This window comes from Aphelocoma coerulescens, chromosome 7, assembly GCF_041296385.1.
Source record: "Aphelocoma coerulescens isolate FSJ_1873_10779 chromosome 7, UR_Acoe_1.0, whole genome shotgun sequence".
Taxonomy (NCBI): Eukaryota; Metazoa; Chordata; class Aves; order Passeriformes; family Corvidae; genus Aphelocoma; species Aphelocoma coerulescens.
Genome location: NC_091021.1, coordinates 19,047,110 through 19,072,859, shown reverse-complemented (window position 1 = coordinate 19,072,859; position 25,750 = coordinate 19,047,110). Strand labels below are relative to the sequence as shown.

The window sequence follows — 25,750 nt, the reverse complement described above, 5'->3', positions numbered from 1 at the left end:
AGACAAGCAGTCTACCTGGACTTAGGCCCAGAGGAGCTGCCGTAACTGATGAACATGATCCCCTCTGCCTGGGAATTCAAGACCTATAGAACCATGATTCCCAAGGGAATTGAAAGAAAACTGTATTCAGACCATGCCTCTTGCTTTTTTAATTTTCTTTGCTGTTCTTATGTAGCATTGCCTTGTACTGATGGGTAGCATACTTCACCACAAGTGAAATCTGGTACTGGTTTGCTGATGATTAGGAGAAAAGATTCTTTTTAACCTACCCTGAAAACAGAAGCAGGAAAGAATAGAGCACTCAAAGACACAAGTTGCTGTGACATCTCTTCATTACTGCGTACAAATGAAGTGACGCGTTATTAAACAAAATAACAACGAATGTTGCAGCAGTACTGTTAGGATGTTGGGTGGTTTTTTACTGCATCATCATTTTTAGGCTTCCAGAGTTTAGTGGATACAATTGCATATTTTAATTTTGTTCTTGTATGCTGCTCTTTAATCTGTTTTGTTCTGCAAGAAAAACTGCATTATATAAAGATTGCATATTATCTTAGCTGTAGAATATTATGGTGGATTTTTTAATTTAGAAAATGTTTTTAGACTTTTTTTATGATTGCAGAATGAATGTTAGTGTTCAATGTAATTAAATTTAATTGCATTTCCTGTATGTTTTATTTTTAGTTTGCTCTTATATGCCTTTGTTTCCATTGGGAGTTGTAGATTTGACACATTTTTTTTAAAAGCATGGTGTTGGCAGTCAGACAAGCTCACTTTAAATCGATGAAATAATAAGCTTAAATGTCTTCTAAATGTGGGGAACTTGTAGTTTCTGCTTAGTGATCAGGAGTTGTTTCTTCATGTTGTTTTAGATTATGTGGCCTTGTTATTTTTTTTTCTTTATAAGTTTAAAACAGTAAGGTGGGGAAGAGTAATTAAAGGCTACTTCTTTCTCCTTATTCTATCTTTTATACCCAGGTCAGCTGGGCAGACTGGCAGAGCTCTTTTAGCTTCATACATTTTTGCCATTCATTTATCTTTTACTGCTCATGTTTGCTTAACACGTTGTACCATTATTGTAGAAAGACTTTTTTCTTTGATATCTTAAGAAAAAGTGGGGGTTTTTCTGTTATTATAACTTATAATAATTCTGTTATTATAAGTTTGTCTGACTGACTTACATTTTTAAACATGAGCTGTTTACCCAGAGAGGAACTACAGTGGCTGGAAAACTTACTAAGCTTTGGGTTCACAAATGTGAAGACTGAACAGATAAGGATTCTCAAATTTATTAACTTATTTAAATCTAGTGACTAATAAACATCTGAAATAAAGATGCCGTTACTAAAAGGTCATTATTCATTTTCTCTGTGTAAAGGAATATAAAGTCTGCTGTAGCACAGCACAGGTATTGTATTGTTCACACCTTCCACGTTTCTCATCTGCTTCAGGTTTGACATTCCTGGTATTTCCGAGGTTTAAAAAAAGAATAATATCAGATATTTTTAAAACACAAAAAAGTTAGAAGTATTATCATGCAATATAGTCACATTAAGTTTTTTTTTCAGTCACCAACAGGGAAGAGAATTACCATTCTTGAAGGCAAAATTTCATTACAAGTTTTTAACAGCTAGAGAACACCAGAGGAGTAAAGCTGTTTCCTTGAATTGTGGCAGTACTGAGAGGCCACAGGCTTCAGGGTTCTGTTGTCTGACTTGCAGGGATCTCCTGCTCTGGAGTCTATGCAGCAGTTAGAAATAAATAGGGAGAGAGGCAAAGGCTTCTGCCAGTGCAGAGGCTTTTCCAGCTCACTGCTTGGTGGTGAATCAGTTTGAGAATCTATGTTATGAATCTCACTTTGGCATCTCATGGACTTCCCACTTCCTGGAGTTGGTGATTCTGGTGGGAGCTAGCAGTCTTTGGGAACTTGCCAGCTTTGGAAAAGGGAGGGTCTCCAGCTAGACTGCCACTCTGCCACTGCCTCACAGTAAAACAAGTTCTCCTATGGCTGTGTGGCTGAAGAGAAGGTATGGTGTCAACAGAGTGGGACTCAGGTCCTGCATGGACTAGGAGTCAGGAGCTAAGGATATTTGGCGCTGGTAGTGTGCGTGGCTTTGCATGAGTCACTGAACTTTGTGTGTCTTTCTCCACCTACAATGCAGATATTTATCTACCTTGCAGGTGCATTGGTTGAGATTAATGAGTTGTTTGTAAAGCACTTTGAAGATGAAAAGCTCTATAAAAATGCTAAGTATTATTATGTATGAGCTCTTGAGTGCATAATGGCTGTTTGCCTGCCAGTATTTAAAGCAATTTATAACTCACTAAGTATGAAGGCACTGTATGAAGTCAAGTTCTAGTTTCCATTTAGGAAAAGTCACTTATATTTTTTGTTCACCAGTTGAGGTCATACCACTGGCCTTCGGTGTTACCTAGAGTGAAAACAGACTCGAGATTTTTTGAAAGGAACTGTTTAAAAACATTACAATCATGGGTTTTTTATAAGGGTTTCTTCTCAGTTGGTCATTTTTTACCCTCTTTTTATGACTTGTGTTTTGATTGCCAAATTCCCACATTTTCTACCTTTTTTTCTTTCTCCAAATGCTTCTTCTGACACACTTTCTCTCCCTGACCTTTACGCCTGTGTCTGCAGTTGCCATCAAAGCTATGTTCCTCTGCTCAGTGACCACATGACACAGGTTTCCTTAGCCCTTCATCTACCCTCACTTTGGGGCTTCCATGGCACTCCTACCCTGAGAAACCTCCTGCCCCAGCTGCTCATTGCCAGCCAGTGCTACACACTATGGTGCTCTTCTGCAGGGTGCTTCTGCAAAAATGTCCCAGTGAACTGGCTGGCAGACAGGCAAGAACACTGCCCAACAACAGAAGGGACAAAGCTGCCCTGTGCTTGAGAGCACACCTCCCTAGCTGTGACCTCTTGATTCACTGTTCTTCAAGCTTTTTGAGCATTGGTTTTTGTAAGCATCCTCCAGTGGCAGTGTGGACTCCCATGTAGGAAGCTGAAACAAACTGATAATGAACTTAGTTTCTAAATAAAAGTCTTGCTATCAAATTCCCCGGTTTTGTCAAGTCACAGGTTGAAAACAACTGCGCATTGTTTGTTATGTATCAGCACCATGTAGTCTGTCCAATTTGGATAATTAAATATTCCCTTTGGCCCCAGTCTGGGTTTGCTGCATTGGGTTAGAGATGTGAAAGAAACAAATGCCTCATCTTTAATAGATTCACAGTCATATATAATTACTTAACTGCAGTCTCCTTCACTTCATAAGATGTGTCATGTAACCAGAATAGTACATGTTTTAATTGTAGGAGTAAAATGCAGGAGAGTATACATGAAAATTTGCATACCACAGAGTAAGGTCTTGTAGTTTATTGGATGCAATTCAGGCAGGAAAATACAGTATGTGGCTATGTTTAGTATAATAAGAAGTGTCAGAATCCTCTATTTTGTCATAGTTATTATATTATATTGCTATGTTTCTAAAATTATCTATGAGAAATGATTGGTAAATGTTACCAACTGAACTGTTCATTGGCAAAGGGCTTTATCTGCATGATAACTGGCTGTTCCTTGGAGTACAAGGGAAGTTTGAATTTTTTTTTTTAATTCCCTCAAGATACTTCATATTGAAAAAATTATTTGAGTGAAAAACACTGGAAATATTTTATGACATAGAAACAAAGTATGGAAAGTTTGTTCGTTATCCTTTTAGACATTATGTCCTTTCCAAATCTGTAATGTCTTTCCCTTCTTAATTTCTGAAGAAAAAGGAGAATGTTGAAAACCAAGTGTTCAACAAGCTGCCCTGCTGCAAGGAAGCCTTAGAAAGGAGAATAAAGGGCTCTTCAGAGTTCCTTGGAGGTCTTTTGGCAGACGTACTCTGTAGTGTGCAGCCTGAGAAAACTTCCATGAGTGTTTTTGAAAGTCGCACTGTTCTCTTTTGAGTTTAGATTATAAATATCCAGCCACTCTAACCAGCTCTATAAAGTCTCTAGCTTTCACATTTTAAAGATGTTTATTTTCAGGTATTCATTGTTAAAACCTGTTTAAAGTTATGTTTCGTTTTAGATCAAGCTCATTTTGAACCATGAAGAACTATTGCAGTAATGAACATGATCTAAATTTGTATGTTAATACTTAGAGCGTATCAGATGTTCTCTACAAAAATGTGTACACTTCTCAGATGATCTGTTTCATGCTTTCTTGTACATAAATTTAAATTTTTAAATTTTTTAAATCTGAAAGTCAACAGATGTGGCATAACATTGAAAGAAAATGACAAGTTTGTTGCTCACATGAATTCTAGCTGTTCAGTCTCAGATTTTCTGATAGACACAGGTGAAGATGGAGTTGGACAAAAGCAACAGTGAACTCCTAGCTTACTTCCTTGTAAAACGGAGATGCTTTATGTAAGAAATGGTGCAGTCACTGCAGATCTGCTTGTATTCTGCTTGACTTCTCAGCTCTTGAGTGTGCTTGTAAACTCGTGTAGACTTGTTGAGTTGACTTTTCCACTGGACAAAGTGGATAGGCTTCTCGCAAAGACATGCTGGTTTGACACTGAGAGGAAGTGTTGCCCACAGTCATTTGTTCAGATCTGAGCATCAAGTCATATCCATGCCTTGTGAATGAAATGGTAGGTGATGACAAGGCTTAATGTCATTGCCATGTGCTTTTTGAACTAACATCTCTGGGGTGGCTAGGCAGGTCTCACCTCTCCAACCCATTTCTGGTTGTTCTTCACTGATTACTATTAACATAATTCCTATGAGTCATGGCAGAAATGTGTGTTCTTTAAAGAAGTAAATAAAGTGGTGGGTCTTGTCTGGGTTTATAAAGATTTGTTCATGCTCTGACATACCCTGCTAAATCAGCAGAAGCTCAGCTCATGAGAATAGTTCTCTTCCGGTTGCTCAAAAAGATCAAGTTGTACCAGCAAGAATTATTTTGCTGTTATAGCTCTGTCCCAGCAGCTTTCTGAGTAGTACCATTATGTTGTCTATTAGTTTTGCGTTGTAGAGTACTCTTCTTAACTAATACATGTTTTCTGGCAAAAATTTAATTGCAGAGCAAACCAAAGATTGCAGAAGTGGCTGTTTCTAAAATCTGCTTGATAAAGACAGTCTTGTTTTTGTTCATTTGGATGCTGTTCTGTCCAAATAACTCTTCTGTAAAAGCTGATTCAGAAAATCAGATACAGAATGATGTAGCTAGTGGACAGACTTTGGCAGGGCTTGCTGCAACAGTATCCCCAGCTGTGGGAACCAGATGGATGTTGCAAATGGGTTGGTGGGGTGTTGGCAGCTGAAAGTTCAACCAGATGAAAACAATCAGCTGGGGTGGCTGGGGAAAGGCAGCGGTTTTCTCATGTCCTGTCTGATGTGACAAGCAGTGAGAATGGACTACCAGCCACTGCAGGATGAGCAAGCATGGCCCAGGCATGGGCATAACGCTTCCAATGACTGTGCCATTGCTAGGGGAACAGCCATGTCAGAATCAACTTTGTTGTAGCTCTTTGCCTACTGAATGCAGAAAACATCAGGAGCCCTGACGTTTATAAAGTTGTGGCCAGGGCTGTAAAACTCAAATTCATGGGCACATCACTTTTCAGTAGGGCATGCATGTAGATTGAAAATAGACTTCACATTTTCCATGTGAAAAAAATGTGCAGCAGGATTCTTGGCGTGTAATTGACTGAATCTTAAAGTTCTGAGTTGAGTTTACAAAATTAGTAATTTATTAAGTGGACATTCCCATAGAGAATTTCATAGATTACTGCCCAGTTTTGCAGACAAGGTAACTAAGTAGGTTCAGGAGAAGTGCTTGTCATATTTAGCTAGCAAGTTAGATTATCTTCATCTTGTGCAAAGCAAAACATTTATTTTTTCTTATAGATTTACTATCTGTGCAGAAAAGACTGTGTGAAAAAAGGAAAAGACTTTTCAGTCTAGGAAAAGGAGTTTGAGACCTAATTTCTTGCAAAGACTCCTTTCTTACTCTGTCTAGCTTAGAAAATCAGACAGTGGAATAGTCCAATAAACTGTGCAAAGTGAGTGAATAACCTGGTGAAAATAGTTCAGAAATTAGGTTTGTTTTTTTTGTTTTGGTTTGGGGTTTTTTTAGCTTAATAATGTATTTTTTTAATAAATGAGTCTGAATGTTTGGTACACAATCATCTGTTACTTTCTGCGTGTTTTATACTTATGTTCTTTCCTTTAGCATTTATTAGAACAGCTTCCCTTTCTACAGAAGGGCTATGTTATTTATAAATTGGCATTTTATTTGCAATATGCCATATATGAAGTGGGCCGTAGATGGTAGTTACATTGCTTGAGAATAGAACCCTTAATTTTGATGTGTTTTATAAACAATTGGCAATAAATGGCCTCATCCTGTGTCCTTTGACTTTAGTGGGAGCTCTAACAAGTGTGTTTATGCCAGAAGAAGCCGGCTGCCAGCGCAGCGGAGCAGGCAGCGCGCCTTTGCATTCAGCACAGTTGTGTGTCCCCGTGCCAAGAATGAATTTTGCCGATTCAGATTTGCTCAGTTTGTCAACACACAGCTCCCATTGAACTTCGCAGGACGAGAATCATTCTTGGCACGGGGCCGCGGGCAGCCCAGGGAGCGGGGCCGGCAGCGCCGGGAGCTGTGCACTGGCCAGGGGAGCAGCGCCCAGCCTTGGCTGCCCAGTTTCCGAGGCTCCCGTCTCCTGGAGCGTGCGCTTGCTGTTGTTGGAGTGGTGGGAAGAGTCAGTGATAAAAAGAGATTTCCTAGGTTAGTTTTCAAGGCTATTTTTTTGTGTGTGTAGCTGTCTGGGTGATTAATGTGAATAGGAAAATACTGTTGACCCATTTAAATCATGTTAGACAACATCCATTGCTCATCTACATAATGAAATACATACTGAACATTACAGCCTAAGTATAAGAGCCAGTGAACTACAAAAATAATATTTTACTCATTTAGATTATGAAGTAAAATATAGGACATTAGTACTAATGATAGTATTAAATTTTAAGCCATGCAAATGGCAATTGTCAGTGAAAAAGAACTATAAGTTGAAAAGGCTATTAGCATTTCAGCTTTAACAGTTAATTTGAGTAATTTCTTTTTTCTGCTAGTGTGCAGCTTTAAAAAGTCTGTATGCAAAACATTTAATAGTAAGTGCAAAAGTGTTTGTTTTATATTGTTATTTAATTTCAGTCATTAAAGAAATGTTAGAAATTAATTTCCAATATTAAAATATATTAACATTTTATATTACCGACAGTAAACTGCAATTTTTACTTGGGAAAAATCAAATATAAAAAATATATCAAAAATAAAATTATTAGTAACCAAGAGATGAAATCATTTTAAGCATTTATTTAAGTACCAAAGCAGAAACTGTAGCCTTTAAAAATACAGATTTTGTCAAATAGAAACAGAATTGTCAGCATTTTAAACTAAATACAAATTTTAAAGTACTGAATTTAGGCTGACAGGTTTCTATGGTTACCTACCTTTCCAATAGTTTGGTGAGATGTGTAAATTGGCCTGTGAGTCACTAGTAATTATTTGGGTTTTGTTTGTTATAGTTGTAATTCTGTGTTCAGTTTGAATCTAATACAGTTCATACCACATGCTTTGGTTTATGTATATTTTAGTGTGTATGATTGACAGTGATTGAGCATTTCTTATGGAGTGCTTGGTTTTTTGTCATAAGTGATGTATGTTGGTACTTCTGAAAATGTAAACAACTTCTTCCTGTATCACTGTTTGATAAACAGGGATTTTTATGCTAAAACGAGGTCTTTGTAAATGTTAACCAAGGAGATAAGTGAAAGGTGTTTAAAAATAATTTAAAACATCTCCCAAACATTTTATTGTACTCTTCCAAATTTGATCCATAATTCTGTCATTATAATTCATTCAGTGACCCAAATGTCACATATTTATGAATAAGCTTCCAAGTTACACATTAATAGCACATAGTAATGACTGACAGGTTTAAAAATAAATGTTTTAATCAGGATGCTACAAGTTATCTGCAGCAAGCTCTTGATTAGAACATCTTCCTTGTGCAGAGCATTTTCTTGAAATAAAAATAAGAGCGTATTTCTACCACCGCCACAGCAGTTTAGCAGAAAAAGGTCTAAACTCTTAGACCTCTCTGCTCATATACTCTGAAATCTGGATTAGGGGATGTAATTCCCCAACCTTAGACTCATCACTCTAGCAAAGGACACGTATGTGTTTTCTCAGTAAAGACTTACTGTCCTAACATAACTTGTGTTTTCATGTGAAAACAGGACAATACAAGTAATTAGTAACTTTTAACACAAGGCAAGAATTACTACTAGCTGTCAATTTTACCAAATGAGTAGTAATGTAATCTTACTTTATGAAGGTATTCATCCCAAAGTTGCTAGCCATGTGCACGTTTTTTCTTAATTTTGGGATAAGACTGACCTATGATTCAGAAATCATCATGTGTCCTTAGAGATTTGGCTGCAGGTGTATTGAAATACTTATTGCAGGAAAAAGACCAAATACTTTTTCTCTTCCCGTGTGTCAAGCTACACAAAACATCTTCATACAATGTTCAGGAGCATTCCTAAATTTCCTACACAAAGATTACTCTTATTTGAGCAGTGTTGCTTGCCTACTAAAAGGGTGGGAAATGTTTTTTATGGTGATCCAGACATATTTTTTCCATTTCAGGTGGAAATTTAAGAGGTTAAAGTAGAATTTATTTTTAACATTTAATACTGTGTCAGGCATGTATATAGGACATAAATATGCCAGGTGAAAAACAGTTGTTTCACAGAGCACCTGAAAAGATTTTAACCCAGTAGGATTCAATGAATGTTAGAGCTGTGGGTGGGTGCATACAAACAACAAGATTTGGTATTGTGCTGTGTGTAAGGACTGTTTGAATAGCATATTATTTTAATCTGAAACAACTGCTATTTTTTAAACTAACTTGTTCCAATAGCTGTTACTTCCCTACAAAATCAAAATAATTAGTACAATAACCAATCTTTTAAGCAAAAGCAATTTCTCTGAGCTTTTAAAAAATCTAAAGATAGATAGAAAGTGCTTGGAAAATGTATTTAAATATGGAAGCCTGAGCAGATATGTTTCTCATTCTAATTTATTCACTTTATGATAGATTAATTTACTCAATAAAGGAATGCAGTAACATAAGAGGAATGTTTCTACTGCTAGTCAGAGAAGTTGAAACTTGCCAGATGCTGTGATCTGGAGCCTAAATTCCCTTGATAGTAACTGTGCTTGAAACCCTTAATATTGCTTTGTCCAGCTTTTGTACTGGACTTGTCTCATTTTGCAGAGATATTGCTTTAGACAACACTGTCTTTTTATTTTCCTCTTCTGTTTTTCTATCAGAGAGAGAAAATGTAGTAGAAATAACATTAGGATGGAAGGCTCTATTGGAGAACTGCAGTGCCCTGTTCCCAAAGTTAAGTGTGTGCAGCCTGATCCCATGTTCTGTAATAGACAATTCATTTCCTTTGGTATATTAATGAATATCTCTCAGCTATAGTTAGATTGTACTCTTTATTTTTTAAATCCTATAATAAAAGGGGGAAGTACTGTTTAATGATATCAGAATTTTACTCAATTTATTTCTTATACTGCCTTGGTGTAACTCTGTGTTGTGTATATATACAGAACTGCTCAACTGGTCAAAGGAGGTTTTAAGGATATAATACTAATTTTTTCTTCTTGTTTGTTAAAGTTGTACTGTCAGTTGCTGCTGATAAAAGGTGGCATCGAGCCAGCTTCCTGAAGGAGCTGTGGGGAGGGTCATGGCTTGTCATGACCTGGGCACTGGTACTTGAATGTTGTTATTATTGGGATGAAGTACCCTTAGGCTGTCATCCTTCCTGTAAATAGAAGGGGTTCTGATTCTCTGTGGTTTCCCAGTTTACCAACTTGCAGAACAGCTATTTTGTTGGCCCTAAGTTTGACTGAATAATGAATTAGAAGCACAGCACTATTCCAGAAGGCACTGATTCATCATTTTAGTCTGTTAGTCTAGACCAGATCATAGAAAGTAAAGCCAAACAAGAGTCTGTTTCCCTATAGTTGATACATTTACAAACTGATTTGTATTGGCATATAGCCAACGAATTGCCCAGTTCCACCCTGTATGAAGTAAGGCCAGAATTGTAATTAGCGAGGAGCATAACTGAGGGCCAAAACTGACTTTTTTGGTGACATGGAGGAGTCACGTTGATGTTGGCAGAGGGGCTGACTCGTCTGCCTTGGAGTCGGTCGCCGTTCGACCATTGCTTTGCTTCATTGCCTCTTAGGAGAGTAACAAGAACAGTTCTGTTAAAGCCTTTTTTAACTAAACAAATTCTGTCGTTAATTTCCAGAAAAATTAAATATTTAAATAAAAAATCCCAGTTAGAATATAATGTTTGCAACATACTGGCCTGTGTTTCGATTTATCAGGGTAGGGTCATAAGCATGCTGTTGTTGAAGTTTTCACCAATGTGTTGATATTGTAACTGAAGTCACATCTATCCTGATGAATATTTCATTTCCCCAATCATGCTATTAAAAACAGAGTGTTTTTACCCTTTCATTTCTGCTTTCTCTTTTCCAGTACCATCGTGACAGCTGTGGCTGCGTCCTGTTTACAAATTGCTGCTAGTCACATTTTCAGTAGTCCTTATGGGTTTTGCTTTCCCCTAATACATCCAATTAGGAGGAAATATTTCTCGCAAGCACCGACTTGCTCTTCTCCTTGTAATGACATAGTTCTGCAATCCAGGAAACAGTGCTGCATGGTGTCCATGTCCACGATTTCCTGATGTGGGAAAAACGTGTGGAAAGCATCTGGAGAGGAGGAGACCCCCTTTACCAGCTTGTTTCCTGTAAGCAAAATTGGAAGACCTTGTCTGTGCAAATAGATTTCAAAATAGAGTCTGCCCTTTGACTGTCTCCATAATTACACAGCGCTCTCTGTATTTTATTTGGCTGCCAGAGCAGTTAACCCCTGGAAGTAAGGGGCTGATGATGGCGTGACCAGCAGGGGTATGCAGACATGACCATGTGAATACACTCTTGTTTGGAGAAGCCTGTCGTTAAGACCTTCTTGCAATATACTTTTACCAAATTTGAGAATTATTATGTGTTGGATTATGTTGATTAAGGTGCATTATATCCGTAATGTACAGAAAATGTGGAGGTATTAGTTGCAAAAAAGGAAAAAAAAAAGAGAAACAAAAAAAAGTTCTTTCATGGCTTTGATGTAATCAACATCTGTCAACAGAATGAATTTGCTTTTGTTTAATTTCAAGGGCTCTTGTCCTCCTACTTTGCCCAATCAGTTTCAACTTCTGCCTCAGGCATTTCCCTGTGTTGTTCTTGGAGTTTTTTCTTTTTTTTTTGCCTTCTTTTTTTTTTCTTCTTTTTTTTTTTAGCAAATGCACAGGTTATTGCATGTGAAATGTGAGCTGCTCTTCTGCTACACAGGTTACACAGAGCTGGAAAGAACCTTTAATCTTTCCCATCCTATTTTTGAAGCTTGGACATACCTTTGCAACAGGGGGGTTACAAAGTCAGTGTTTTATTAGACAGTTAGAGTTACAATTACAAGTTAAGGTCTTTCAAACCGCAGCAATTATTTTGGATTGAAAAATGGGAACATTTAGTAATTAGCGGTAAAAAACTAAGTATTCTTACCTAGTTGACTTGGCTGGATTCCACGTATTGTTACCCTTAGTGATTTTTAATACCTCATTTTAAACTTCAATCCTCAGAAGTTTCAGCAAAATGAATATTTGCACAAGTAGCTAAATTATGCTAGAGTAGTAAAATCACCTGACAAGCCAAATGAAAGATCTCTAGAGTTTTACCTCCAAGTGAGTATATATTAAGAAAATCTCCAGTCATTCTTTTTTCACTTTAAAAAGAAAGATTAAATCACCTATTTTGAAAAGGGTTGTCAGAACAATGCTTTTGATATTGTTAACTTTATCGAAAGCAAGTCTATTTTATTTCCTAAATAGTTTGGGATGTTAATTCTTGTAATCCTAAATAATTCTGGTACTCTGCTTCTGTTGATACTATGACTAAATTATTTTTAAATATGTTAATTTATTTATTGTCTCTTTTAAGATGTACCCTTTTATTTATTGTAGCTCAGAACTGTCACGAAGTTTATCCATTGGTAATATTTTTGTTATTTGCTTGGAAAATTGAAATTTTTCATGAATAAATACCAGAAAAATGGTTGCTAACAATCACATTTGATGAATCATATAAATGAGCAGGTTTTTGCACAGCTACCCCACACTTCATTCATTGAAAACATGGCTTGATAAATTGCTGTAACTGTTAAACAAGAAGCATTAGAAAAGGGCTTATGTGAGAGTTCATTTTCAACATCTCCTGTTAAAAATACTTCTTGACCAGAGGAAAATCACATTTAAATTACTAAAATCAACTTAATTAAGGGTCATTAATAGAGATACACATAAAAAACTCTTCACTCTATGAGTGAAATGGGAGCATTTCATTATATAGTATAACATGCATGAACAGATAACAATTAAAATAGCCCTAGAGTAAAAGGCTAATAAATATAGGGCACATTGTGCTGCAAAATCAGTCACTTAAAAATGCTCCCACCCATCATAATTCTTGAATGCCATATTCAGCCCCTCTGACTGACTCATTTAAAAGGGGGAAAAAAAGTAATTTCCACAAAGATAAATTAATCTGGTAATTCACAAGAGCTCACAGTGCATATTTATATTATTAATCCAAATGAGGGTCTGGAAGGTGTGCTGAGGAATCCAGCAGCTCCAGCAGGACATGCAGGCGCACGGATTGCGCAGTGGGATTCACTGGCGGCTCAGTGGAGCAGTTGTCAGTAATTTTCTGTGCTCAACGCATCCAAGCTGGTGATGTGATTTGGTAATGCTGCTGCTAATTCTCCTTAGTGCAGCTGATAGTAAATATTCTGTTGCTTGTGGCAGATGATGTAGCCTTGCTGTTGGGGTACAGAATAAACACATAGAGGGTCAACTTTGTATCGTGGTCGTGCTGGTCTGTTACCAGCCTACCCAGTTTCACATGCCACGCTCTCCGGTGGCTGCAGTTTCTGCTGGAAGATGCATAAATGCCATTTTATGAATTATCTTACAGTAATTAATATACACAGAAAGCTGAACAAAAAGGATGTGCTTGAGCACCAGTGTTGCAGAAGTAAATAAAGGCACTGAGAAAAGCTTTGATGGGTGTAAGGGGTGGGGAGGAGGGAATCTTTGAGCCAGACTTGGAGAATACAGACAGTTGTTCCTGTCTTGGGTGATTGATGATGTTGCTATATCAAATTAGCTGGAAATATGGGAGCTTAAAAAATAAAAGGAGCTGTGGAGGCATTAGAAGGCTTTCTTAAGGAAGGAAGTGTGTGGATGGAGTCCAGATTTTCATTATAAACCAGTAACTTCATTATATTTTAATGCCATTTTATTTAATTTTATTTTTACTTTGTAGGAGAATGTTTTCTCTTACAATTTTTTATATTTCAAATAAAGGTTTAGTTGTCCTGTGTTTATAATTCGTGTGATATAATTTAGGAATTGTATTTTAGTATGGTGATACTTATTTGCTTGTCTCATTCCTTCTGTTCAAGTAGTAGATATTTTTGTATGCATCTGGTTTATAATGAGTAGTTAGTAGAGTAACAACAGGCTGCAGTACCTTATTATCCTGCTATTTTGTGACAACGCTTGCAGTGTATCCTTGGGAGAACAGAGGTAAAAATTTTATTCCAAATAAAAAGGCATCCCTTCTGAATGTGGGCTAGTCAATAGAAATGCACCCATGAATATGGTTTAATATATTTAAGAGTGTGTATTTGGGGGTGTACATTGGGAATAATTGACAAGCACACTGTACCTTTTCTTCCCCAGTTGAATTGTGACACAGTAGACAAGGTGCCCAGTGAGCTTGCTGGCCATCAAGGAAAGCATTTAAAATACATTTTCATGTATTGATGTCCATTTGGATGTTAGCTGACCACATCAGTGAGTGTGGGATTTCGATATATTTATAGTACCTTTAGCTGTGGTAAGAGCAAGGTACTTCAACTGCACTTTGTAAAAGAGGCAACTTGGCTTACCCTGTCAGAGTGATTGCTGCTTCTGATGGCCCAAAAGTTGCTGCCTCAACAGATTCTGTGCTTCCAAATTCCAGAAACTAGAGCAAACCAGACAGGGAGTTTGTAGGATGCTTTGGGTTCTTTGGACGTGCTTACAGTTGCATGTTAGGTGACCCTTTCTTTATTTTTTGCATGCTTGGGTGTTTTTTGTTAATTGGACAATGATTTCTTTTTTCTTGTGAAGGAGACTCTAGGAAAGTAGGTTATGAGGCTGCTGTTTAAATTCTAATTAAGAGGCTATCAAACCAATTCATCCCCCTGTTAACTGGGCAGCTTCACTTCCTTGGAGACGCTTTCTCCTGTTTTGAAGCAGGCAGCTTCCATTAGGATGCTTAGGTTATACTGAGAACTTGAGGTGAACCTCATCCTTCAGCTCCACTTTGTTACTTACTAACAATTTTTAAAAAAACACCAGAAAAAACCCACCAGTAAAAATTTGCTTGAGTAAAAGTTTCTACACCTGAGTTTGAACCTTTCAGATGTTGGTACCTAAATGTAGCCCTGACCAGCGTGCAAAGAGACAGTCGGGAACACTTCTAACGCGAACCTGATGCAACTATTTCATTCAGTCTGGGTTTGGGGCTCCAAAACAGTGCATAACTCAAATCTTCTGTATGTCATGGAATACTATAAGAGGGCTGTCTGTGAAAGGCTGCACATGTGGAAGGATAATTTCTGCATCTGAATATGATAAATGTATTCAAAGGAAAGGAAGGAAGGTACAATAGAATAAAAACATGCGAGATATGAAAGAAACTCTTCTAAAAAATTTTTTTTGCATAGATGCAAAATATGCTGTAGATTAATTTCTTTATTTCTGTGATATAAAAATGTTTAGTTACTTCTGTTTAAACAAAAACTTTTTACTGAAGAATAGTTATTCATCTGGATTACTTGCCACAAGATTGCTCTTGTATTTGTATACATAATGACATTTTTCAGAAGCAGATCAACTGTTATGTTAAACTTATGTTTCAGAAAAAAACCCTATGTTTAGATTGTAGAACGTTTGAGTAGTGGAAATACACACTGTGTGTAATTGTAATGTAATTGGGCAGTGTCAATAATCCTTTTGAATTTCCTGGTTTTTATGTTAGCATTGTCTTTTGTGGTGCATTATTTTGGTTTTGATGTCTCTGAGAGCCTTTGGGCCTCAATGCCCTTTCTTTTCCTTTTTTTCCTTTTTTCTTTTTTTTCCCTTTTCCTTTTTTGAGGGGGCAAAATGTGTCATTGCCCAACAACTAGGTTTGAGCTATGAAACTTTCATCCCAAATTCCCATGTGAATTAAATGGAAATCTGAATCAAATACTCCAAATAAATTACAAATTTTAATCCCTTCAATTACTTTTGGCCAAGATTAAAAATATCTCCTGAAGTTTTTTATGTTGCCCCCTGAACAAAATGAACCCCATTCTTTGTGTCTTGAGCAACAAGACAAAGAGAAACATTACCTTTGTTATGCTCAGATCCGTGACCAATTCTGCAAAAATACAGCTGAAAATATTGGCTGAAATGACATTAAATCTTTTTTTTTTTTTTTTCTCTTTTTTTACTATTGTCCCTTATTAACTGCTTTGCCAAGCCTTGAACGGTGCAGCCGTGTAAATTGCTCCAAGCAGCAGCCAGTTAGAGCATCACTCCTGTCTGTAAACTGTGGGGAATTTACCCATTCTGCTTTTTAATGCATCAAACCAAAACAGATTTGGTGTTTTATAAAGCTTCAAAGTACTGTTTGGGAAGTTTTTTTGTTCTCATTTCTTCTCATTCTTACTGCTCTTTCTTAAACAGTGCAAGATTTTAATTACCCTTGGCAACTACGTGAGTTCTGTGCTGTGTTTTACATGGTGCCCTTCTTTTTGCATACTTTCCATTTTGTAATGTGTAACTAGGAAAAAATACTAATAATTTTAAATTTATCTGTTAACAGGTTCTGTGACTGGCTGCCACATAATCTTTTCTTCTTGCAATCGTAACTACCTGCACAGGCACTCAAGCAATCATCAGCAAAGATGCTTCTTCTTTCAGGGACAAAGAAATACTGCTTATAGTGTAGTTTGGCCAGCCATGGTTTCTCCAGCTCACCGAGTTCCTAAGGTACTGCAATTTCTGTTACGTAATCTGTTCTTCAGTCAGTATACAGTTTGATTGCAGTCATGATCAAGTGTATTTGTTGTCCAACAGCTGGGGGTTGGATCACTGTCTTGTTGCTTGGTCTGGTATTTGAAATAAGAGAGCTGGTGTTCAGCTGTCTACCATGTTAAACATGGTGATGTATTTAGTTATGAGGGAGTTCAAACCTGGGGCTTGTTCAGTTATAGTAGTATAAATGTGAGTATTATTATCTGTCAACAATTCTGGGTCCAGATTCTTTTTTGGAACAATTATAGACAGTCTTACTAGAAGTCAGGAGGAATCACTCATGATCATCTGAATCCCTTTCTGTATAAATCTCTAGCAAGCAAATTATAAAAATGTTTATATTTTGCTGATGACTTTATTGTTTATGTCAGGAAGAGAGCAATACCTTCTGGTAGCTGTCCCACAACCCCACTACACATTTTAAACTTGTCTTTTTTGTGCCTGAGTGTTCTTTTTCCTTGCAACATATATTTTTATTTTTATTTACTTTAGAGCCAAAAGGGACTTTTTCATGCAAATGCAAATTTAACATGTGCTCCACTTCTGGTTTCCTTTTTTGCCTTTTCTTTTTTTTCCCCCATTTAATTACAGCATACAGATTAACTGTTTCGTATCTTTCCTTTAGCCAAAAGAAACCAAAGTACCTTTTCTAAACAGTGCTTCACAGGATGTGTATTAGTACTTTTTTCGATTTTGTTTTTCCTTTTAGTATAGATTTCTTATGCCAAATATAGGGTATTTCCATGGGCTAGAAATACTAAAAAGTTGTTTGATAGGAAAGCAGATAAGAATGATGGATGTAGGGTTCTTAGCCCTAAGAGGCTGTGGCAGCTCTGTGTGCAGGGAGAACATAGGGTTGCATCCTCTATATATTTTCAAAAGCTTTAAAAGCATAGAATTTACAAATTTTATTTTCTGTATTTAGATGCTTCTTTTAGGATAAAGAGGAAGAAATATATTGTCATAATGAAAACTTTTCTTCCCAGATCAGAGTTCTTAGACTGTCTAAAAATCAGTCCAACTCTATGAACTCTGAAAATCTGATGGCAAAGTTACTACTTTTACTCAGAGTATGCCAGAAATCACATTGAAATAACATAGTGTTTTTTAAGATGTTGGTGTGAAACTGTCCACATAGACATTTGTATGTATGCTTCTTTGGGCTTCTCCCTTAACAGTTCTTAGAGGTCAGTAGGATCATGTCTCAGTTAACAGGGGACTGCCCTCCAAGGGGAAAGCGAAGATGATGCTGGGTATGGAGTTGCTAATGCAACAAATGGTGTTGTTTTGGGGTTTTTTTAATTAAGGCCCAAACTACTGCAATAGGACATTGTTAAGGTTGATACGGCATTAATTTGAAAGAAATGAGAATCTGAAATTCAGCTGATGTAAGTTCACTAAAGATTCACTTTTTGTCGGATTAGACATAGAATACCTGTGGGAGTAGCAATAGTCTTCTATTTAAAGTCCCAATAGAGCTCATTAGTTGCCCCACTCTTTGTTACTCCTACACCCTGTTGTTGTATGGTCATGTTGCATACAGCCTAAATGTCTACTTTGTTTTCTGCCTGCCAGCTTGACTCTGTATTTTGTGAAGTCAGTGCAAAACTCACCCTGTGGCCAGCATGGCAGAAAATCAGCCTGGCTGTCATGGGCAAAGGGATTCTTCCACAGCCAGTGAAACAGCCCAGGACCCTCCGAGAGAAAGTGCATTTCCATCTCTGTGCAAGACATTACTGTTCTTATTAGCTTGCATGTTTATAAACGTCATGAAATTGTTGTGGATTTTTAAAAAATCAGATATTGAATTTCACCTCATGCAAGGGCTGAGAAGTCCTTGCGTGGAAAAAATGAGGTTTATTACACTTCCCTTGACATAGTGAATTTGGATACCTTTGTGTAATGTTGTAGATGGACAAATTTGGGCACAGCATATGAACTAGATTAATGTGTAAAAGCCTTTAAATTAAAATGAGTTAAATCCTCAGGTTCTTAGTCAAAAAGCAATCTCATGGATTTCTCGATAGGACTTTTGTCTGAATGAGAAACACGGGATTTGATCAGGTTTAATTTTGAGACTAATTCTGTATGTTTGTCCCATCTTCTTCCCATTTCCAGTGTTTAGATGCCTTTTGTAGAAAATGTCCCTCTTTGCAAAAGATAATGAAGGGTTTTTAAGTCTTTCTCCCAGTTTCCTAACTTGAGACTGTCTGTGCTGGAAGTCAGCTGCAGTATCTGGAGTTTCAGTACTGGAAGGCTAACAGACTGTGTAAGTCAGTAGTAACAGGCAATGTTAAGTTCAAAAGGGCAGTGGAAGAAATACTGAGGCAGCCTTGAGGGTTTGCCCTGATGGCTTAGGAAGGTCGATACTACGACAGAAAGGGCAAGCTGCCATGAAGCAGGAGGCAGTATCTGAGAAAATGATCCCATTGTCATGCTCAGTTTTCTGATCTTCATTTTCAATCCTTTTTCTCCAAGCACATAAAGAAGCCAGACTATGTGACGACAGGCATTGTACCAGACTGGGGAGACGACATAGAAATTAAGAATGAAGATCAGATTCAAGGGCTTCGTCAAGCTTGTCAGTTGGCCCGTCATGTCCTGCTTCTGGCTGGAAAGGGCTTAAAGGTAACAATTACAGAAGTCCCATAAGAGCTTAGATGTCTTTTATGCTTTCACTTATTTGGGTTTCGTTCCTACTTTTTTTTTTTCTTTTAACTTTCCTATAATGTGCATCCAACTTTAAGTTTGATCCTGAAAAAATAAGGATTTATTAACTTTTGATTCAGTTCATGATATGCCTGTTTAATTATTTCTGTATTTTGGACCTATGTCATGCTCAATTGCTGGCTCAGGTGTAATAGCTCTGTGTTTGTTATCTCCCTTTGTTCGGATTGTGTCAAATCGTGTGAGTTTCTCCTAAGGCCCATGCTACATTTTTTCCTTTCATTTCATGGCCCATCTTCCTCATATGTCATTCTTTCCAGCTCTGCATGTGTACAAGCCCAAACTTGGTCTGCCTTCTCCATTCCTGTCCATCCTTCAGCCCTCGCTGTCCTGTGGGATCCAATAACACTCGTAGAGCTGCCGTTGGAAAAAACAGCTGCCAAATTCTACACAATTTTCCAGAGTGCATTGATAATAAAGCCTCACGGTTCCCAGAAATGATCCTACAGTATGCTTTTTGGGATACCTCCCAAGAAAAAATATAGAGGGAGGAGCCTACTACCCAGGTTTTGCAGATGATGAAGTGCTTTTTTAGCCTTGCCTTGGTATTTCATGTAATAGCATATTGGATAAGGTGAAATGGGTTGAGTAGCTATGAGATGCAGAGATAGATGGGGACTGTAGGTCAACGCCATTGACTTAAAAGGGGATTTTTCTTTCAGCTCTCATCACTATTTCACAAAGGTTTAGTTCTGTAGCTGGGATGGCCAATGAAACTGCCTGAAGCTTTAATCTTACTTAGCTTTGTGCGTGTTTAACTTTTTAATGTTCAGTTATTTCTCAGTACAATAAAACTTACTCATTTAAAGTTAAGGGTGTATATATGTTTCTGAAGGGTCAGGGTACAATGTGGATTTTGAATGAGAGCAGTTTTTCACAAATACTCTTTGGTTGTTATCATGTGTAAATATACAATTATGCAGTATGGTGTAGTTTATGAGGCAGATCATAGTATGTGCCAAATCACGCATAATAGCAAAATACTGCATACACATAATGAATGTTTTGGAGCAAAAATATGTATAAGGTAATAATTACATAACCAGGACCTGTGTACTGGGAGAGAGGTGGCATTTGGAGTTGCAGTGCTGAGACCACTGCCCAGGTCAGTCACAGACTGCTGGGGAGCTCTGTTTTTCACAAGTGTTTCTTCAAGACTCCCCTGACTGGGAGGAAGCTCCAAACTCTCCCTCATTGACCATGAACATCTTCTGCTTTCCAGCCTGTTGCTGCACATGGTCAGTTTATACCCATCTGTTCTTGTACCAACACTGCTCTTTAATTTAAACAGCTTCCTGCCTTTCCTTGAGTCTTCCCCTTCATGCGGGAATAGAGCTGTGCACCAGACTAAACAAACCAAGCTCTATTCTCGTAAGCTAAACTCTACATTCCTGTTTTACCTGAAGAGTCCCACCCTCCACCTGTTCCTGTTATCTTGCTGAACCCACCTTGCATGCAGTCCTCCAAACTGGCTCTTGCCTGTGCTTTAGCTAGTGGCAGTAAGATCCCCCAATATAACAAGGGTGCATTATAATCCATAGATACAGAGAGATATAGTTTGATCATGGTTTTGATGTTACCGTTAGTGCCTATGGGACTTCAAATTACAATATGGTATTATATATGATAGCTTTCCTGATCTGAGTTACGGTTTTGAGAATAAAGCAGCAGATTCTATGACATGAAAATATTTTATTATATACCATTGAATTGACCTGCTCCAAATAAGGGATTAGGTGCACAGTAGGTGCATCCCATACTTGCCCAACTAACAAAAGTATCTTTAAAAGTAAAGCACATACTGTTAAAAGCAGAGCTTTTCACAGGGTGTAAGCCATGCAGAGACCAGAGGGCTGTCTGCTGAGTATCCAAAAGCCACATCAAATTGCTTGAGCAGAGCAGCAGTAAACAGCAGCCAGCCAAGTACATAGCAGTTCAGTTTGTCTGTGGGCTAAAGATGAAGATGTCTGAGCAAAGGCAGGAGCAACAAACTTACATTTATTCAGAGCCAACGGCTTCCGTATTCAATGCAGAGAAGTGCCAAGGCTGCAGCTGCCATCCCAGCACGAAGGCTGCAATGGCTACTGCAAAGCAGGGGGCATGTGCAGTAATCCCTAATCCTGGTCTTGAACCCACGTTCATTGCTCCTCACTTGCCCAACAACGTTTCTGGGCTGAACAAAATTCAGCTGAGTAAACAGACCTGGTTTTATGCTCAGCACAGTACACAAGTGCACTCTCCTGTATTCACTGTGCATGGCCACTCAGTATTTCAATATATGACTGTCTCCTGCACCACAGCCTACCTATATTCCACATGTTACTCCAAAATCATAGCCACTGTGATTTTTCCTTCAGTGTGCTAAGAATGATACTCGTATCTGTACTAAGTATGATTTTCAAGGGCTCAGAACTCATTCAAATCAAAATCAATTTACAGAGGAACCCTCAAAAGTACTTCTCAATGAGAGAGGTTTCCCTACCAAATTTGAAATTTCAGCTCTAACCATTCCAGAGACAGAGTTGATCCAAAAGAAAAGTGAGAATAATGTTGTTTTAAGCATGTGCACTTTCCACTCCATGGATACTCAGAAAATGGCTGAATGATTTACAGGAGGGGATTTTTTTTTTTAATATGTAAAATCTTGAGGAAAAGATGAATCTAGAAAACTTCAAACATAAAAATTAAGATTTTTAAAAATGATGGGTCAGCGCTTGTAGATTCACTATGATCACCTGGGTTATGGCAACTTTAAGTAAAATATCCTCAAAATTTGAAGCTAAATATTTAAATATTTTATAAAATTTAAGAATACCTGGAAAACAATTTCTTAAAATGCTTAAATACATTGTGGTAAATGTACAGGGCAATTACAAGACTTAATATCCTTTCTTCTACAAATAAAAAGAATGTTTTGTTTTAAGGGACTGAAAACATTGAAATGAGACATTTCTATAGCAGCTACTGAAACTATGCCATGGGAAATTGGTGTCTCTGAGAAAGTATATATAGAAAAAAGAACAGAGAGGAAGTAGACAGTATTTTAGGTTTTCTAGGAACCTTTGAGTGCTCATTTCTACTGCATGCTTTATTTAAAACCTTTTTTTCTGAAAAAAAGTCCATATATCAATAAAATAGACAGTATAGTGTTTTATATCAAAGCAATGTATTTGAAACATCCAATATTTCATTGAAGCTTGGCTGCAATCACATTCAGTAAATATAAGAAACTCTCTTTGCTTTTTTAACAGGATGTTATGTTTGATATTTTAGGTTGGCATGACAACTGAAGAAATAGATTCCATTGTTCATCATGAAATAATCAGACAGAATGCTTATCCATCACCTCTGGGCTATGGAGGTTTTCCAAAATCTGTTTGTACTTCTGTAAACAACGTGGTATGTCATGGTATTCCTGACAGGTATTTACTCAATAATTTACATTTTACAACCGGGAATTAAAATGTTAAACTGAAATTAATAAATTGTATTTAATATTGAACATATTTCAGCTTAACTAAATGTTGTATGTAAATGCGTTTAGATGCAGAACATGTTACCACATGATGCTGATAGCTGTTATAGAATTATGAATGTGAAATAGAAAAAAAATATATTATCCTGTTTGTCCAGACACTTAAAGAAAAACAGCATATTGCATTTTGAGTTTAGTGTGTGGGGAAAAAAACCCAGTACAGTCTGATTTTTTTTTCATCCAGCAAAATAAGTATAGGCTAAGGAATAAATATATTTGAATTTATGTGGGTTTTTTTTTATATTCGCAATACATTCAGCTACTCACAAAGTAAAATATGAACCCTAGTGAGAGAAAAAGAATAAATATAATGGTAGATTTTTCAGGTGTTGATATGTTTTTCTGGTAGTTGTTTCTCATTATTTTATATTCAGCTACACTTGTTCTCTAGGTAGTCAGAGCTGAACATTAAAAATGGTTATTCTGTTTGCTTCTGCCTTCCTCCATCACAAAATACCTACCCCTTGATTTTTTATGTATGTGTCATTAGGTGTTTATTCTTATATTCCCTTTGTTGGGAACTGTCTGTCACCATTATTTTTTTTTTTCTGTTTATGTTTCAGTCGACCTCTTCAGGATGGAGATATTATCAACATTGATGTCACAGTGAGTAATTCATATAAAAAATAGTCTTTGATCAACTTTAGAATCACTAGTAGCAACAGGAAGAATAGTGGATTGGAGATGGGGGATGCACAGATGGATGTGCTGTTTACTTCTGAGCCAAGGCACAAGCAGCTGGTTTCCTTTTCTGTTTTTAACTGTGTGTTTATTCCAGCTAGACTCAGGCCTGACTTGAATTTAGGACTGGAATCAGATGCACTGAGATCAATGTTGGCCTAAGTGAAATGTCAACCCAATCCTGCTATGTGTCATGTTTTTGAGAAGGTGTAATTGTTATTGATCCACTGTGTAGTTAATGCAGAGCACCATAGTACTGGGCAGCAGCTGAAGATAGATATGTATGAGATGAGCTAACATGAAGAAAGCCAGCATTTTTCCTTCACTCTGCCAAGATTGATCTTCCTCTTCCTGCTGATTTTGAGTGGGGCCTGACATTATCTTACTCTGTCATTAGAGGCTACATTGGCCTGTGTATGTCAGTCTATTTGGACAGCAACTCTTTTGCTAGCAGTGTTCCCTACATTTATTAAAATCCCCGAAGGTAGTGTTGTGTTCCATTTCTGGTATAAAAGCCCTGAACCTTTTGAGCAGAAACAGAAATAGTGTGATATAACCGTGACTTAATATTTCCAGGGAATCATCAATTATAGCTATTTAAATAAACACGGGCTGGGTTTTCCTAGGAGCAAGAAAGCACAGGAACTGGAAACCTAATTCTCATTTCATTTATGAAAAAAATATTTGTGTCTTGCAGAAGTTTTTTTTTCTTTTTGCTGTGCATGTTTATATTTTTCTGAAGTGCTATTTATTTCTAATATGAACACAGAGGTTTTGAATCCCACCATTATTTTGCAATAATATGTCACATACAAGGGAGTAGAATCTCATAAAAACAAGATTTTTAAATCATTAAAGAAACTATTGGTAACTTGATACTATTTTCATACTGGCAGAGTGAAGAAATCTTCAGCAGACCTTCCTCTCAGCATGAGATTCAAGCTTTCTAAAATATTTTTTCTATTAAAATTAGGGTCAATGACCTTTTTCCCATTATATACTCACATGTGATCCAGAACTGGGTTTAGTTTGGCTTGGGTTTTTGATCTTTTAAAATTTTCCATACTTTCTAATAGTAGAATTCTGACTATCAGGTTTACACAGTGCAATCTAGCATATTTAAACTTTAATTTTGGCCTTCATTTTTACTTTGGTGAACTGGTGTTGCTTTGCTCAGTTTATTAGACTAAATCAGTTTGTAACACCTAAGGATTTAAATCGTATTTCTTTGTACCTCCTTAAGGTTCATTTTACTTTTTGTTCAGTCCGTCAAGATAATAATGATACCTTAGATTAGTCTAGACTCATATCACAAATAATTTCCATTATAAAGTAAATAAAATATTTCTGTATTAACATAGTGTACATATATTGTCCACTCTGCTTCACAAATGTCTGACTAAATGTTAGTGGCCTTTTTGAAGACATAGATTTATGCCTTTAATCTACTCTCATAAAATAGAATAAATTGTGACATGTCTGTGATTGTGAAGATTCCTGCAAGGATGGGAATTGCTGACTATCTTTGTAAGATTTTTTTAAAATTTAATTTAAAACTGAACTGTGCCATGTGTGGTAATTGCTTAGTCCAAAACAGCTGAGGAAAAAATACTACTTTTCAGCATTATTGACTGATCTCTTAGCTTATTTTTAATGAACAGAACTAGGACGTTTCACAGCTGGACAGAATAAAAATCAAAGTAAATATTGCACAAAAATTGTTTATAATTGTGTACAGGTTCTATAAAGTAATTAAATAATACTCAGGTTAAGTGTAAATACCTAGCACTATGTACAAATTATCTGAACAAAAAAACCCATTTTAGCACAATTAAGATGATAGCATTTCATAGATGAAATACAAATTTCATAGGCTTGAAACACATAGACTTGAAAATGCATTTTAGTATAGAGACAACAGTGTTATCCATTACTGGATCCTCAGAACAGTGCAATTTTCAGCCTATTGTTACCAGGTTAATGTTTCTTACAACTTGGTCTTTCACTGAATTTTAAGGAAATAGTATGTTACAGTTGCTGTGGTTGTAGTTTATTAACATCAGAAATACGTAATTGCAGTGGATGAACTGCAGTAAATATTATTGTTGGTTTTGTTGTTGGTTTTTTTGTTGTTGTTTGGTTTGGGGTTTTTTTTAAACTCTCTTATGTTTTAAATCTGTGTTTGCTTTTCCAGGATGATGATGTTTAATTTTGGGGGCTTGTGTGTTTTACTTGCTAGAGCTAAGAACAAACTAGTTCAGTTTAAATATGAACTACCTAGTTTAAAATTTACCCAATGGGCATTAAATACAAAAATAAAGATTTTGTGGTAGTCTGAACTGGCAGAGGAAGGGGTAGAGGGGGATTGCAGCTGCTTTTTGCTGAAGTGGTGGCAACCCAGTTAGGCCCTTGCTGGCACTCACCTTTCTTTAAAATACCCCTTGCTCCTAGTGGCCT

At 36.9% G+C, this 25,750-nt stretch overlaps 1 protein-coding gene and 1 long non-coding RNA gene across 10 annotated transcripts in view; one reads left to right on the top strand and one right to left on the bottom strand.

The window, feature by feature from the left end:
• The window catches only part of METAP1D (methionyl aminopeptidase type 1D, mitochondrial), a 47,839-nt gene that overhangs the window by 7,786 nt on the left and 14,303 nt on the right, over positions 1-25,750 (top strand). For 5 of the 9 annotated variants that reach the window (XR_011151954.1, XM_069020659.1, XM_069020661.1 and 2 more), the window contains exons 2-6: positions 10,644-10,914; positions 16,139-16,305; positions 18,829-18,978; positions 22,351-22,499; positions 23,176-23,218. Coding sequence is in view for 8 of the 9 variants with exons in the window: in XM_069020659.1 (XP_068876760.1) it covers positions 10,851-10,914; positions 16,139-16,305; positions 18,829-18,978; positions 22,351-22,499; positions 23,176-23,218 (573 nt within the window). In the remaining variant the exon portion in view is untranslated. The remainder of the gene's footprint in view (positions 1-10,643; positions 10,915-16,138; positions 16,306-18,828; positions 18,979-22,350; positions 22,500-23,175; positions 23,219-25,750) is intronic. The other 4 variants (XM_069020665.1, XM_069020664.1, XM_069020666.1 and 1 more) reach the window with 1 other exon arrangement.
• On the bottom strand, positions 11,594-21,157 carry LOC138112976 (uncharacterized). The gene is made up of 2 exons (XR_011151955.1): positions 21,074-21,157; positions 11,594-13,037 (listed from the first exon to the last, which is right to left on the bottom strand). It is a non-coding gene; the product is annotated as an uncharacterized lncRNA (long non-coding RNA).